This window comes from Heterodontus francisci, chromosome 35, assembly GCF_036365525.1.
Source record: "Heterodontus francisci isolate sHetFra1 chromosome 35, sHetFra1.hap1, whole genome shotgun sequence".
NCBI lineage: Eukaryota > Metazoa > Chordata > Chondrichthyes > Heterodontiformes > Heterodontidae > Heterodontus > Heterodontus francisci.
In genome coordinates this window covers 43,808,389-43,822,107 of record NC_090405.1, presented here as the reverse complement: position 1 = coordinate 43,822,107, position 13,719 = coordinate 43,808,389, and the positions used below count along the sequence as shown (strand labels likewise).

The 13,719-nt window shown below is 40.6% G+C and overlaps 1 protein-coding gene across 2 annotated transcripts in view; it reads left to right on the top strand.

Moving 5' to 3' along the window:
• pkma (pyruvate kinase M1/2a) overlaps nucleotides 1-13,719 on the top strand; it is a 40,667-nt gene that overhangs the window by 7,414 nt on the left and 19,534 nt on the right. For both annotated transcript variants that reach the window (XM_068015438.1, XM_068015437.1), the window contains exons 2-3: nucleotides 7,427-7,608; nucleotides 8,285-8,376. In XM_068015438.1, coding sequence (XP_067871539.1) covers nucleotides 7,446-7,608; nucleotides 8,285-8,376 — 255 coding nt within the window. In that variant the 5' untranslated portion in view covers nucleotides 7,427-7,445. The remainder of the gene's footprint in view (nucleotides 1-7,426; nucleotides 7,609-8,284; nucleotides 8,377-13,719) is intronic.

Below are 13,719 nucleotides of genomic sequence, written 5' to 3'. Positions count from 1 at the left end.
CAACACTGTTACTTCTGCACCTTTCCAAAATCTGCCTCCCAATCTGTTCCTCCATGTCTCTGTTGCTATTGGGGGTCTGTAGAAAACTCCCAACAAAGTGACTGCTCCTTTCCTGTTTCTGACTTCCACCCATAATGACTCAGTAGACAAACCCTCCTCGACGACCTCCCTTTCTGCAGCTGTGACACTATCCCTGATTAACAATGCCACTCCCACCTCTTTTACCTCCCTCCCTATTCCTTTTGAAACATTTAAACCCCGGAACATCCAACATCCATTCCTGCCCCTGTGATATCCACGTCTCTGTAATGGCCACAGCATCGTAGCTCCAAGTACTGATCCATGCTCTAAGTTCATCACCCTTATTCCTGACACTTCTTGCGTTAAAAGAGACACACTTCAACCCATCATACTGGCTGCAACTTTGCCCTGTCAACTGTCTAACCTTCCTCACAGACTCTGCACTCTGTATCTGCCTGTTCAACAGCTACCCCATCACTGATCCTTGGCTCCGGTTCCCATCCCCCTGCCAAGCTAAAGTTAGCAGCTTCAAATTATTTTCCTAAGGTTCGCCAATATGAGGATCAGACTTTGAATGTTATGTAGAATATGCAGTGCACCAACTGAGCATTCGGCCTAACCAGTCCATGCTGCTGATTGCACCACTCTAGCCTCATTTAATTCTAGAGTATTATAACCTGCAATTCTGTTTTTCCTCTCACTTGTGTAGCTTCCCTTACTTGTCTATTTGCCTCAACTGCTCTCTGGTTCCATATTCTCTCCACTCTCTGGGTAGACTTTTCTTCTATCAAAACCTTTCATAATTTTAAATTGGGTTACTCTTTTGAAGGGGAAAGAGTGAGCCTGTTGGCCCTTTCCTGATGGGCATAACTCCATAGTTCTATCGATTTTAAGTTCAATTACTTAAAACCTGTGCCTGCTGGTGATGAATTCTCAAGATTAGTTCTCTCTGCTGCCACTTGGGGGGAAAAAATCAGTGTGGTTCCTTCCCTTTGCTGCTATAGTGGCTTTGAGAAGGAGGAGTGTGGGAGAGTCCCCAGTGGGTAACTGCAGTGCCATACAAGATGAGCTGTAAGGAAAGTCCTGAATTTGGTTCACACTACTGACTAATATCTGCAAGGCCTACCTTACCCCTGCCAGGAAATGAAATAGGCACCCCACTCATGATTATAACCAGTGACACCATTTTGGGCAATACAGATACAGATGTGGAATGAGGATGGCAATTCTCTGGTGACCCTATGGTTACGCAGTCTGATTCTCTTGGCTTGTGGGTATTTTTCAGACTGCGACTGTGTTCAGCCTAATGTATATTCCATAAAATAGTAACTGCAGTGTTTGAAACTTTGATCAAAGTAATAAAGTTCTGAGAAGTTGTAGCAGTTGAGTAAGAGAACTCTCATTTAGATTAGATCTTTCATAATCTCAAGTGCTTCACAGCCAATGAAATAGCCACTGTTTTGCAGGAAGGTGTGTTTCCGATGTTGAGCCTAGGTGATGCATTGTTCTTCAGGGCAAAAGTTAGGATCAGAGCCTTTTCTCTTAACTGAATTCATTATTGTGAATTGGAATCTAACTTTTACTGTACCTAAAGCAGTTGATAGTGATGTGTTTAAAAATACTTTTGTTGTGGATAAGTGGCCATATGAAAGAATTCTGACTGCATTCTTTTGCTTTCTTAAAGGAAATGCAATGTATTAATCATTGGTACAAATAAATTATGCAAAAACATCCAAGAGGGCAAGTTAGAGACGGTGATCAAACAAGCAAGTTTCTGATTCTTAAATACAAAAATAAATTTACTGCTGTTAGTCTTTGCACAGGCAGGGTGCTAGCTACATTTTAAGAACCTGAGTAGGAGTAGGCCATTCAGCCCCTCAAGCCTGCCATGCCATTCAATAAGATCATGGCTGATCTTCCCCAGACCTCAACTCCTCTTTCATGCCAGCTCCTCATAGCCCTCAACTCCCCGATATTTCAAAAATCAATCTATCTCCTCTTTAAATACTTAGTGATCTAGCCTCCACAACTCTCTGGGGTAGAGAATTCCAGACATTCATTACCCGGCATGGACAGTAATCAGAAGCTTTTTCCTCAGAGTGCAAGAGTCAGTTACTAGGGGATGTAGGTTTAAGGTGAGAGGGGAAAAGTTTAGAGGGGATGTGCGAGGCAAGTTGTTTACACAGAGGGTGGTGAGTGCCTGGAACTTGCTGCCGGAGGAGATGGTGGAAGTAGGTACGATAGCGACGTTTAAGAGGCATCTTGACAAATAAATGAATAGGATGGGAATAGAGGGATATGGTCACCGGAAGTGCAGAAGGTTTTAGTTTAGACAGGCATCAAGATCGGTGCAGGTTTGGAGGGCCAAATGGCCTGTTCCTGTGCTGTACTGTTCTTTGTTCTGAGAATAAATTCTTTTGTATCTGTTTTAAATGAGTGTCCCCTTATTCTGTAACTGCCCCCTGGTTTTAGATTTCCCACATCAGTGGAAACATCTTGACATCTACCCTGTCAAGCCCCCTCAGAATCTTGTACATTTCAATAAGATCACCCCTCATTCTTCTAAACTCTAATTAATAAAGGACTAACCTGTTTAGCCGTTCTTGATAAGTCAACCCCTTCATCCCAGGAATCAGCCTCCAATGCCAGTATATCCTTTCTTAAATACAGGGACCAAAACTGTACACAGTACTCCAGGTGTGGCCTCACCAACACCCTCTATAGTTGTAACGAGACCTCTCCTATTTTTAAACTCCAACCACCTAGCAATAAAGGCCAAAATTCCATTTGCTGCCTTAATTACTTGCTGCACCTGCATGCTAACTTTGTTTCATGCACAGTAACACTCAGATCCCTCTGTGCTGTGCCTTTTTGGAGTCTCTACCTTTTAAATAATCTGCCTTTTGATTCTTCCTAAGTGCAGGACCTCACACTTTCCTACATTAAAATTCATCTACCAAGTTTTTGCCCACTCACTCAACCTATCTATATCCTCTTGCAGATTCCTTGTGTCATCGCAACATGCCCTCCACCTATTTTTGTATCAGCAAGTTTGGATATATTACACTTTGCCCCCTCCTCCAAGTCATTAATATAGATAGTAAATAATTGAGGCCCTAGGACTGATCCTTGTGGCACTCCTCTAGTTGTATTTTTCCAACCTGAAAAAGACCCATTAATCCCAACTCTGTTTTCTGTGAGTTAACCAATCCTCAATCAATGCTAATCCATTGCCCCCAATACTGTGAGCTCTGATCTTGTGCAATAATATTTTATGTGGCACCTCATCGAATGCCTTCTGAAAATCCAAATACACAACATCTACCGGTTCCCCTTTATCAACTCTGCTTGTTATATCCTCAAAGCCCTCTAACAAACTTGTCAAACATGATTTCACTTTCACAAAATCATGTTGACTGTTTATTTGATTGCGTTAAACTTTTCTAAATGTCCTGCTATTAATAATGGACTCTAGCATTTTCCCAGTGACCAATGTATGGCTGACTGGCCTATTGTTTCCTGCTTTTTGTCTCCCTCCCTTCTTGAATAGGGGCGTCACATTAGCAGTTTTCCAATCTGCTGGGACCCTCCCAGAATCCAGTGAGTTCTGGAATATTTTGACCAATGCCACCACTTCCTTTAAAACCCTTGGATGCAGGCCATCAGGTCCTGGCGACTTGTCTGCCTTTAGTCCCATTAGTTTGTCAAATACTTCGTCCCTCGTGATAGAGACTGTTACAAAATCTTTCCTCTCATTAGCTCCTTGTTTATCTGATATCTGTGGAATGTTTATAGTGTCCTCACCATGAAGACTGATGCAAAATATTGGTTTAATTTATCTGCCATTTCCCTGTTCCCCATTATCAATTCTCCAGTCGCATCCTCCAAGGGTCCCATGCTCACTTTAGCTATTCTTTCTTGTTATGTATCTGTAGAAGCTCTTGCTGTTTTTTATATTTCTTGCCAATTTACTTTCATAATCAATTTTCTCCCTCTTTATTAGTTTTTTTAGTTATCTGCTGCTGTTCCTAAAAAAAAAAAAAATTCCCAATCCTCCGGCCTACCACTAGTCTTTGCCACTTTGTATGCCTTAGTTTTTGATTGGATACTCTCCTTGACCGCTTTTGTTTCGACCGCTTTTGTTAAACGAGGGTAGCTCATCCTTCTCATCGAGTCCTTTTTGACCGGGATAAATTTTTGCTGAGCATTATGAAACATCTGCTTAAATGTCTGCCACTGACCTTCCCCTTAGTCTATTTTCCCAGCCCGCTTTAGACAACTCTTCCTTCATAGCTCTGTAATTGCCCTTGTTTAAGTTGAGGACACTGGTTTGAGACCAGAATTGCTAGCCCTCAAACTGAATTTGAAATTCTACCATGTTGTGATCGCTACTCCTAGAGGATCCTTAAGTACAGTATCTCATTAATCCTACCTCATTACACATTACTAGATCTAAAATAGCCTGTTCCAAGTAGGTTCTGCAACGTATTGCTCTAAGTGGCAATCCCTGATGCACTCTCCAAATTTGTCTTCCATCTTACCTCTGCCAATCTGATTTGTCCAGTCAATATGCAGATTAAAATCACCATGACAATTGTAGCACCCTACTTACATGCCTGTTATTTCCCAATTTATACTTTATCCTACAGTGTGGCAACTCTTTGGGGGCCTATAGATAACTCCCACCTGTGACTTCTTCCCCTTGCTATTCCTTATTTCCACCCAAACTTTTGTTTAGAATCATTGTTTGCAAATATTGGAACGATAGTACCACCAGTAACTCTCATCTAAGTAGTTCCTTTAATGTAATGTCCCAAGGCTGTTCAGAGGAGAAATTGATATCAAGTAGTAGTAAAATTTGAGATGCTGTGGCATCTCAAGAAGGGAGTGTTTCAGGAATTCATGTATCCAGTTCTGCTGTGCAGCCCACTTCCCTCTGCTGCACCATTGGTGTTTAGGCCTCAAGGACAGTGGAGCAGAGTGAGGTGTCCAAAACTGGAGGACGTAAGAATGGGGGTTGGGTAACAAATGATGTACCCTTGAGCACAAAAGAACCAAGCAGTGTTCTGTGTACAAATCTAGTATGCAGTTCGTACAGCCAGACAGTTTGTAATTGACATACTAATGTAACTTAACAATTTGTGACAGTTAATGAATTTCACTACATGAAAGTTGGGCGTCTGGAGCTGCTAAAGTGTTAAAATAAATTGGTGCATCTATTTTCTGTCCATGTATGCTTAACTTTCCGTTTTAAATTATATTGAACCTTTTGGTGCAAGTTATGTTTGAGTTGAGGAACTCTGCTGTCACCTAAAGAGTGATCTTGGATGAGTCTTGCAACTCTCAAGTTCAACTCCAGGAAGACTGATGCTATTATCATTGGCTCCTGTCAGTGTCTCACAGCCATGCAGCCTCTGAAACTGTTTGCAAACTTGAAGTTCTGTTCAGTCCTGAACTTCAAGCCATGTATCCTTTCCATCACAAATCCAAGCTGCTCTCATGTTTGCCCTGATCTGCTTTGAAAGCCTAGCATGTGCCTTTGCTGCCTTTCAGAACTGACTGTTTAAATGCACTTCCTGTTCAAAATGCTGCACATTACATGTCCCACTTGCCTATTGTCCTTGTCTTCACTAACCTATAATAACTCCCAACCTCCATACTTCATCAAAAATCTTTTTTAAAATCCCTTATGGCCTCAGTCTGCTTTATCTTTGCATTTTCATCTAGCCTTAACCTCTACCCTATTCCAACTACCTAACCCTGGCCTCTGTTTCTTCTCTTTACTTCTCTTCCCTTCTCCCCCTCCTGCCCAACTACTTTCTACTAACTTAAGTCCACCTCCTTGAAATTCTTTCCCTAAACCCCTCTGAAAGCTGTATACTCCAGCCAAACTTTTGGCTAACCCTCAATTTCTCTTTCCTTGCTTGGTATCCACTTTCCTTGTTGAACACATTCTTAAAAGTTGCTATATAAATGCAAGTTATTCAAAAGCCACCTTTAAGTTTTTTACCTCCAATTTTCTTCCCCTTCTTGGAGATACTGACTTGTTCTGCTGGTGTTGGTAAATGTCACTTATGCTGCTGAAATAAATATCCTTCATGTGTGAAGTTGACAGAGTGCCAGGAAAGAGCATCTGACTGGTCTCATTGAGCTTGGCGTTGATGACTGCTTGCTTGTGTTTCTTGAATGAAGAATATTGAAAATGGCCTGTTAATTTGTGGTTTTAATATGCAATACAAGCCTTGACTTCAGGCAGTCGCTTGACTCGAAGACTTGATTACCAGTATGCATGGCCAACTATTTAAAACATCTATACTTAAGCAAAGCATGGTTGAGTAAGGAGTCTGTGTCCTTGGTAAAGATGATCCTATGAGCACAGCTTTTACATAAGCTATCTGCTTAATGTGTACAGCTGCACTGGAACTGTTGTGACTTCTATTGCTTATAATTGTCTCAAAAGTTTGGCGGTCAGTGTATGCTTATCTGCATAAGCTGGTGGACTTAATTGTTAAAGGAGGATGCTACTCATTGGATAAATGGTTTGCTAGCAGTTTAAAGTTTTTTTTTACAATGACATTCTTGATGCGTGTTTGTGGTAGAGCTAGCATGGCCACCTACTGGCAAATTATTTTAGTTTTGTGTTAGTGAGGGGATTGTGCCACCAGTTATTGAAGCACGAGTCTGGCACAGTCTACACCAACTCCAGTTTTCAATTGCTGGACTCCTTAAGGCCATTGTATAGTGACTTCAGTGTGTAATTCAGGTGCAGTGAATTATCTTGAAGTAACTTTTTAATATAGCAGCTACTTTGTGCTCAAGTTCCACACGTGATCTGCATGATCAGATTAACTTTATTTGGGAGTTAAGGGAATAAAAATGGTCTGAATATCAGTATTTCCTTTTTTGTCAAGAATCTTTGACTTGCATTTGAACCACTTCAATAGTTAGAGCCATAATTTTATAATGTTTGAATTCAAAGAACAGCATCTCCAACAATGCAGTAAAAGTGCTCCACTTTTCACATGGGTCTATAATCCCACTGCCAGGATAAGTGGGCTGTTAGTTTAAACATGGAGAGCTGGTATGTGGATGCCACTCTGGATCCAAAATAATTAAGATCCACTTCTAAGTGTCTAGAAGTCTTCAACAATCTCAACTTGCTCATAGTTACAATTTAGGAGCTCAGCACACATTTATTTCATTATCCAATCTTTTACACCATACTTATGCATTTTTTGACCTCATTTCAACCTATTCAACTTGTATTTATATGTTGTACTGTCAATGTGGTAAAATGGGACTTCAAGATCAGACAAAAATTTGACATGCTCAAGGAAAACAAATAGTGGGTGTTAGTGCATGTTTAATAGTATGTACTCAATACGTACTGTCCATGTCTCTCCAGGATAGAATCTGCAGCAACTATGCCAATCACAAAAGAGACTCCGCACGAAATGGGAACTGCTTTCATTCAAAAACAGCAGCTGAATGCTGCCATGGCTGACACTTTCTTGGAGCACTTGTGTCTGTTAGATATCGACTCTGAAGCAACAATTGCACGAAACACTGGCATCATATGTACCATTGGTAAGAATTACAGAACAGTCACAATGTTTCCCATAAAGTTTTAGTGTATCTTGGTGTGAAACTAGTTCAGATCTTTGTATTTGATTTCAGCTTTGCAGATTGAGTTTAGTATGCTGTCACTGTAACCTCTTCCATCATCCCAGTTATTCATAATATCGGATTGGATGTACTTCCTTTCCTGATGAAGGATCCACTTAATGTGTAATGTGTGCTGTCCAGAAATATTCTGTACTCCTTTTCTTCAGTGTGGACCTTCTAATTAATCCTTGAAGCTTTCCTTAATCATTATGTTGAGTTTTCAACATGCTTCCCTTAAAGTATAAAGTTCCAGTGTTAATCTCTGTCTGATTGGACCTGATAGCTTTCTTAAAGCACTGCACTTTGTCTCCATCTGATCCATTCCTGTCTGTTTTGATTATGTATGCTTCCTAATTGTTGCACACTTTCAGATTTATCATAACCATTAAATGTTAATTGTATTTCAAAGCTATAACGCTGCATTGGATCCCCATGACAATCAGCCATAAGCCTTGAACTAGACTCTCTTCTCTACTTTATACCATCACACTGGAATTCTCAGCAAAAAGTATCACATTGCATTTATCCTTTGTCAGAGGCAAATAAAATGTTAATCACCAACTGTGTGCTTGGAAGGAACTATGCTGCTTATTTCCAGGGCCTGCCTCCAGATCTGTTGACATGCTGAAGGAGATGATCAAAGCTGGGATGAATGTGGCACGGATGAATTTCTCACATGGAACTCATGAGGTATTGGTATTATTCAACTCTCAACTAGCATGTTATGTCAAGCCACTTAGTGCAGCACTAGGCCAGGCAAGTCAGTCAGAAGTAAAAACAAGGAATGCTGGAACCACTCAGCAGGTCTTGCAGCATCTGTGGAAAGAGAAGCGAAACATTAACTCTGCTTCTCTTTCCACAGATGCTGCCAGACCTGCTGAGTGGTTCCAGCATTTCTTGTTTTTATTTCAGATTTCCAGCATCTGTAGTATTTTGCTTTTAAGTCAGTCAGAAACTTCTGATTTGATCCTGCTGTGCAGTTAACTGATTTGTGCCAGGGTTAATGCTGCTATTTCGTGACTCCTGTTAACCTGTGGATGTTGGGCAAGTGAAGGCATTATTGTCTAAGTTCACTAAGATTGGCTGTGTGGGCAAGGTACTGGAGGACATTGTTAACTAAGTTGGCACTTAAGGCAGGGAGGCTATAGGAAAAATTTATATTTTTACAAAAAAATCTATATTCTCTCTCAAAGGCTACTTTCTTGCCCCAAATAAATCTAGGTCCGATTTCTTTCTGTGAGCCAATTGCTATTTGCTCACTATTCCAGGTGGCTTTTTGGCTGGTTAGTAGTTGGTGTAAAATTAAATGAAACTGCTGCATGGTCCTCACTTTTCATAAACTGCCTGAAGATTGTGCAATAATGGGGCGTTCCAATTAATTTTTTGAGAAATGGTAAAATTTTGCTTCCATTTAACACCAGCAGTAGTTGAACCAAATTTTTCCCTGGCACTCATTTCAACTCCATATGCTATCCTCTGGAGCCATATTTACATATTTTTAAATCTTCTGAAAACCTGGTACTAGAGCATGAATGAATTGTGGCACTTGACATGACAGTTTTCATTCTGTTTCTTCCTTTATACTGTTGGGTAAATTTAAATAGCTATACAGTCTATTTGTGTGTAGGTGCTGCAGAAATTTGGTTTTGCCGGTATTGCTGGGACAGTCTCCGGTGACTTGGCAGTAAGGAGGAGAGATCTTTGTGTCGTCACTGGCAAAAACACTGGATGCATTGAGCTTAATTTGCCTATAGATGTATCTAAAATAGAAGATTTAACATTGTAACTAGTGGCTACTATTTTCATATTCATGCTAGGCCCCTTACTGCCAAGAATGAGGCATGCTAATTTTGTCAGGAACATTGATTTTAAACTGTTACTGGAGTGGGGGGAGGACATGTTAAACAGATCAGCTGTGGCTGGAAAAGACATTTGCATATTACCATGCTGTTTGGAAGGACAAAGGAGCCGTTCCCTGGCATTCAACCCACAGTGGACATTTGATCACCAGACATTGAAGGTGGGGGAGCTTGCATTCCAGGTAGGCTGCTAAGATGGCTGAATACACAAATGGACATGATCAAACTAGCTAGTCATATGACTAACCTGCTGGGCAACCTGAGCTTTTTGAATTTGTGCTGTTTGGAGGGGGGGGAAAAGCTGTTTGCTCCTGGACTGATGTCTTCTGTCTGCTCCCATCTTTCTCTCAAGCCTCTGAATCCACATGAACCGCAAGAGAAAAGTCTCCTACAACGAACAAGATTTAAGAGTACTGGGCTCCAGTGAAAAGCAAGGCCTACCTACAATCAAGGACTACAGTGAGCTCAAAGAACTGTCGCAACTCTTCAGATATTGCCTCAGACTTCCCACTGTTTTTTCTGTCTCTATTTGCATGTGTGTATCGCATATGAATGCTAGTGTGGAGGCATTGTGTATCCGTAGTTGTTAACCAGATTAGTTTGAGTTTAATAAATTTCAACTTCACTACTTTAAACCTGAGCCTGTTTGTGCTGGTTTCTTTGCCTTATGATTGGAAAGCAGTGGACAAGAATTCACCAAGGGGGAGCTAAAAAGTGTTTAGAATTAAACCCTGTTGTAGTAAGACCAGGTGAAGGCTGAAAGGGACCCCAGACCCCACCCCCCTCACTTGGTCGTAACAGCATTGTTATGATCTGTGAGAAAGGGGTCTAGGGTTCCCTCAGCCTTCACCAGGCCTTACTGTAACAGGGTTTTATTTTTCGCTCCCCTTAGGGAATCCTTGTTCACTGGCTGGTTTCTTTGTCTTTAAATTTTTTTAAATTTAGAGATACAGCACTGAAACAGGCCCATCGGCCCACCGAGTCTGTGCCGACCATCAACCACCCATTTATTACTAATCCTACACTAATTCCATATTCCTACCTCATCCACACCTGTCCCTATATTTCCCTACCACCTACCTATACTAGGGGCAATTTATAATGGCCAATTTACCTATCAACCTGCAAAGCAAACAGGTTTTCTTGGGTTTAAAGAAGAACGGTTGAACTTTATTAAACTTAAACTCTAATTCAGTTAACGCCTACGGATACACGATACACATGCCAATAGACACAGAAAAGAGGCGAAGTAACAAAGTGGAAAAGTTTGAGGCAATATCTGAAGAGTTGTTAGTTCTTTGAGCTCACTGTAGAATCCTTGATTGTAGGTAGGTCTTGCTTTTTGTTGGGGCCCAGTATTCTTCTTAAACCTTGTTCGATGTAGGAGACTTTTCTCTCTGGTTCATGTCTTCAGTGGATTTGGAGTTCCATGAGAAAGAGATGGGAGCAGACAGAGGCTGTGGTGAGCCAGCCAAGAGGTCTCTTTTCAGTCCAGGAGCAAACAGCCTGGAGTTCAAACACTGACTAGTTCAGGAAACCCTGGACCAGCCAGTTAGTCATGTGACCAGCAGATTTAATCAGTCCTGGTGCTTGTGGATTGTATCACCGTAGCAGTCTCTGGAATGCTCTTCCTTACGCTTTGTGTCTGGTGATCAAAATCCATTGTGGGTTAAGCGGACCAGGGAATAGCCCTTTGTCTCAACAAGCACTGTCTGTTGGTAGTCCTTCCAGCCAAGTGTCTGGTTGTTTTTTTGATAAGTCCTTTCTTAACTCTAGCAACAGTTTAAAATCAATGTTCATCTGATGAAATTAATATGCCTCATTCTTGGCAGGTGTGGGCCTGCATGACATGTCACTGAAGATGTTTGGTAAGATTGCACTGGATATATGTCATGGTGCTTCCTTTTGGGCTTTCTTTTGGTTGAGTGACTGAGGTGCCAGTTGAAAGCTGAAGGATTTGCTCATGGACTCATGCAAACTTTTGTGTAGTATTTAAAGAAATCTTTGGTAAAGTGGGTAACAGACATTACTTGCTACCACAAGGTCAAAATATTCAAATTGCATAGTGGGATCTTCATGACTTTCTTTGGCTTCAGTAGCATTGAAAAGGTCATTATGACAAACAAGTTGGTGATGGGAGCCACTAATTGGCAGTTCAAAGCAATGGAGCATGTCTGGTTTAAGGGTATCTGATCGGGATTTCATATACTTGACCCAGCAAATGCACACTGGTCAGTGAGCCCAGCTGACTGTCTGCTAGACCTTTTCAGCTGCTCAGACTGGAATGTGTCACTTGGTATATATGTCTATCAGAGGTCAAGTGAAATGGAATATGTTCCATTGATCAAGCTTGTCTATTTAAAGGTCCTCCAGCTGTGCTGTGTAACAAATTGTATCACTTCCATATGCATCAAATATCAGGGCTGTCCTGCAGAATTGATGATTCAAATAATGCATAAGATGGATCCAAGCCAAATACATATTGTAGAAAAATGAGATTTGAACAATTTAAATTCTTACCCAGAACCTTGAATGATGTAAGTTGAGTATTACTAGTGCATTAGTGAGGGATGTGTGCTGAAAGCTACTGCTCTTGCTGACTAGGTTATGGATAACTACTGTGTTGTGTGCTCAGGGAAAACTCTTGACAATATCATCCTTACTGCAGAATTTACTCCTAGTAGGTGGGTTTGCTTTTGGCTTTATTCACTTACTGTACATGTACAGTGAGATACCAGTGTTCCTGTAGATAAAATGTCCTTGCCCACATTTTATCAGCAGTAGTAGAGCTCTTGTAGACTCAGTGATCTGTTTTGAATTGTAATCAAAAATAATCTTTATACACTGTTTATACACAAGTTATTTTCAGGTGTCATGTGTTGGCCTCCAGTGCCTCTCCCAAGTGGCTAGCTTCTCTTCCAGTCAATGTAGCCAATAAATGTTGGTGACTATAGACTATGGGGGAACGTCACAGCAGAACTTGTTCATCTGGTTTCTGGCAGGAATTAGATCAGAATCTGAAGTAGGAGTCCCTTGTTTTCCTGCACTGTTAACCCAAGATCTGTTTAAAAAAAAAAATAAAAAATTTTCACACCTTGGAACTCCAGCATAGGATATTTTTAATACAGTTGTCAGTGCTGTATAAGACAGTGCACTTGGCATCATTAGGTGAGCTTGAAAATAGCTTAACTTTCAGAGGCTAGGCAAATAATTGGTTACTTTATTTTGTTAACTCAAATCAGAAGTTGTGCTGATAAGGTGGTGTAATGAGTTTGCTTCCATGTTCAGCTACTCTGATTCCATTGCAGCTGTGCAGCTTTCGTGACCTAAATGTAACTAGTTTGTGATATTGCGGAACTTCAAATGGAATAATTCCTCTTCATTGTAACCATAGCTCGCAGATTAAACACATTTTCCAGGAAAGTGAAATAATCATTAAAATGCTTAGTGGTATAAGAGTTTGTGATTCAATAGACTGAGCCATCTTGTCTAATTTCAAAATAATAGGTCAGTTCTTTGAATGGATTCAAGTGTCTGGTCTCTGCAGTGTGAAAGTACTTTCTGAACCAGTTGCTTTTCTCTTGCAACGTGGGAAAAAAACTAGTGAAATAGTTGTCGAAAAAAGAGCATTGTATTTGTTCAAACAGCCAGTTAACTGGCAGTGAAAGTTAATGCACTGGATAAAATTGGCGGCAGCTCATCAATGAAGATAAGCAAGTTTGAACTCGGTCACTCCTGATCATTTTAATCTCATTGTCTATGAACATTTTGTTTACAGAGTAAACATTACTACCTCTGTCTACATAAAACTTCCTGTTGTAGCTTTATAGTCTGTTCTAAATGGTGTTATTCAAACTAATGTATATTGGTTTTAAAAGTTTGGTTTGCCTCAATGACTAACTGTAGCACATTCCAGAATTCATTGCTGTTGAGACAACTACTCCAAATTGAGATGCACAAAAGCTCAATGTTGAAATGGCATGTTTCAGGCTCTGCTTTTGAGGAACGATGAGACACCTAGTGTCTGTAATAAGGACTTCATTAGGAAGAAGATCTGAATCTGTTGGACTGCATGCAACTAGAAATGGGATTAAGGACCATTCCACATCTGCATTGTAGAGTATGTGCAGAAAGTCTTGGAGTCGAATATCACTTACCTTTGTACCCTTTTGTA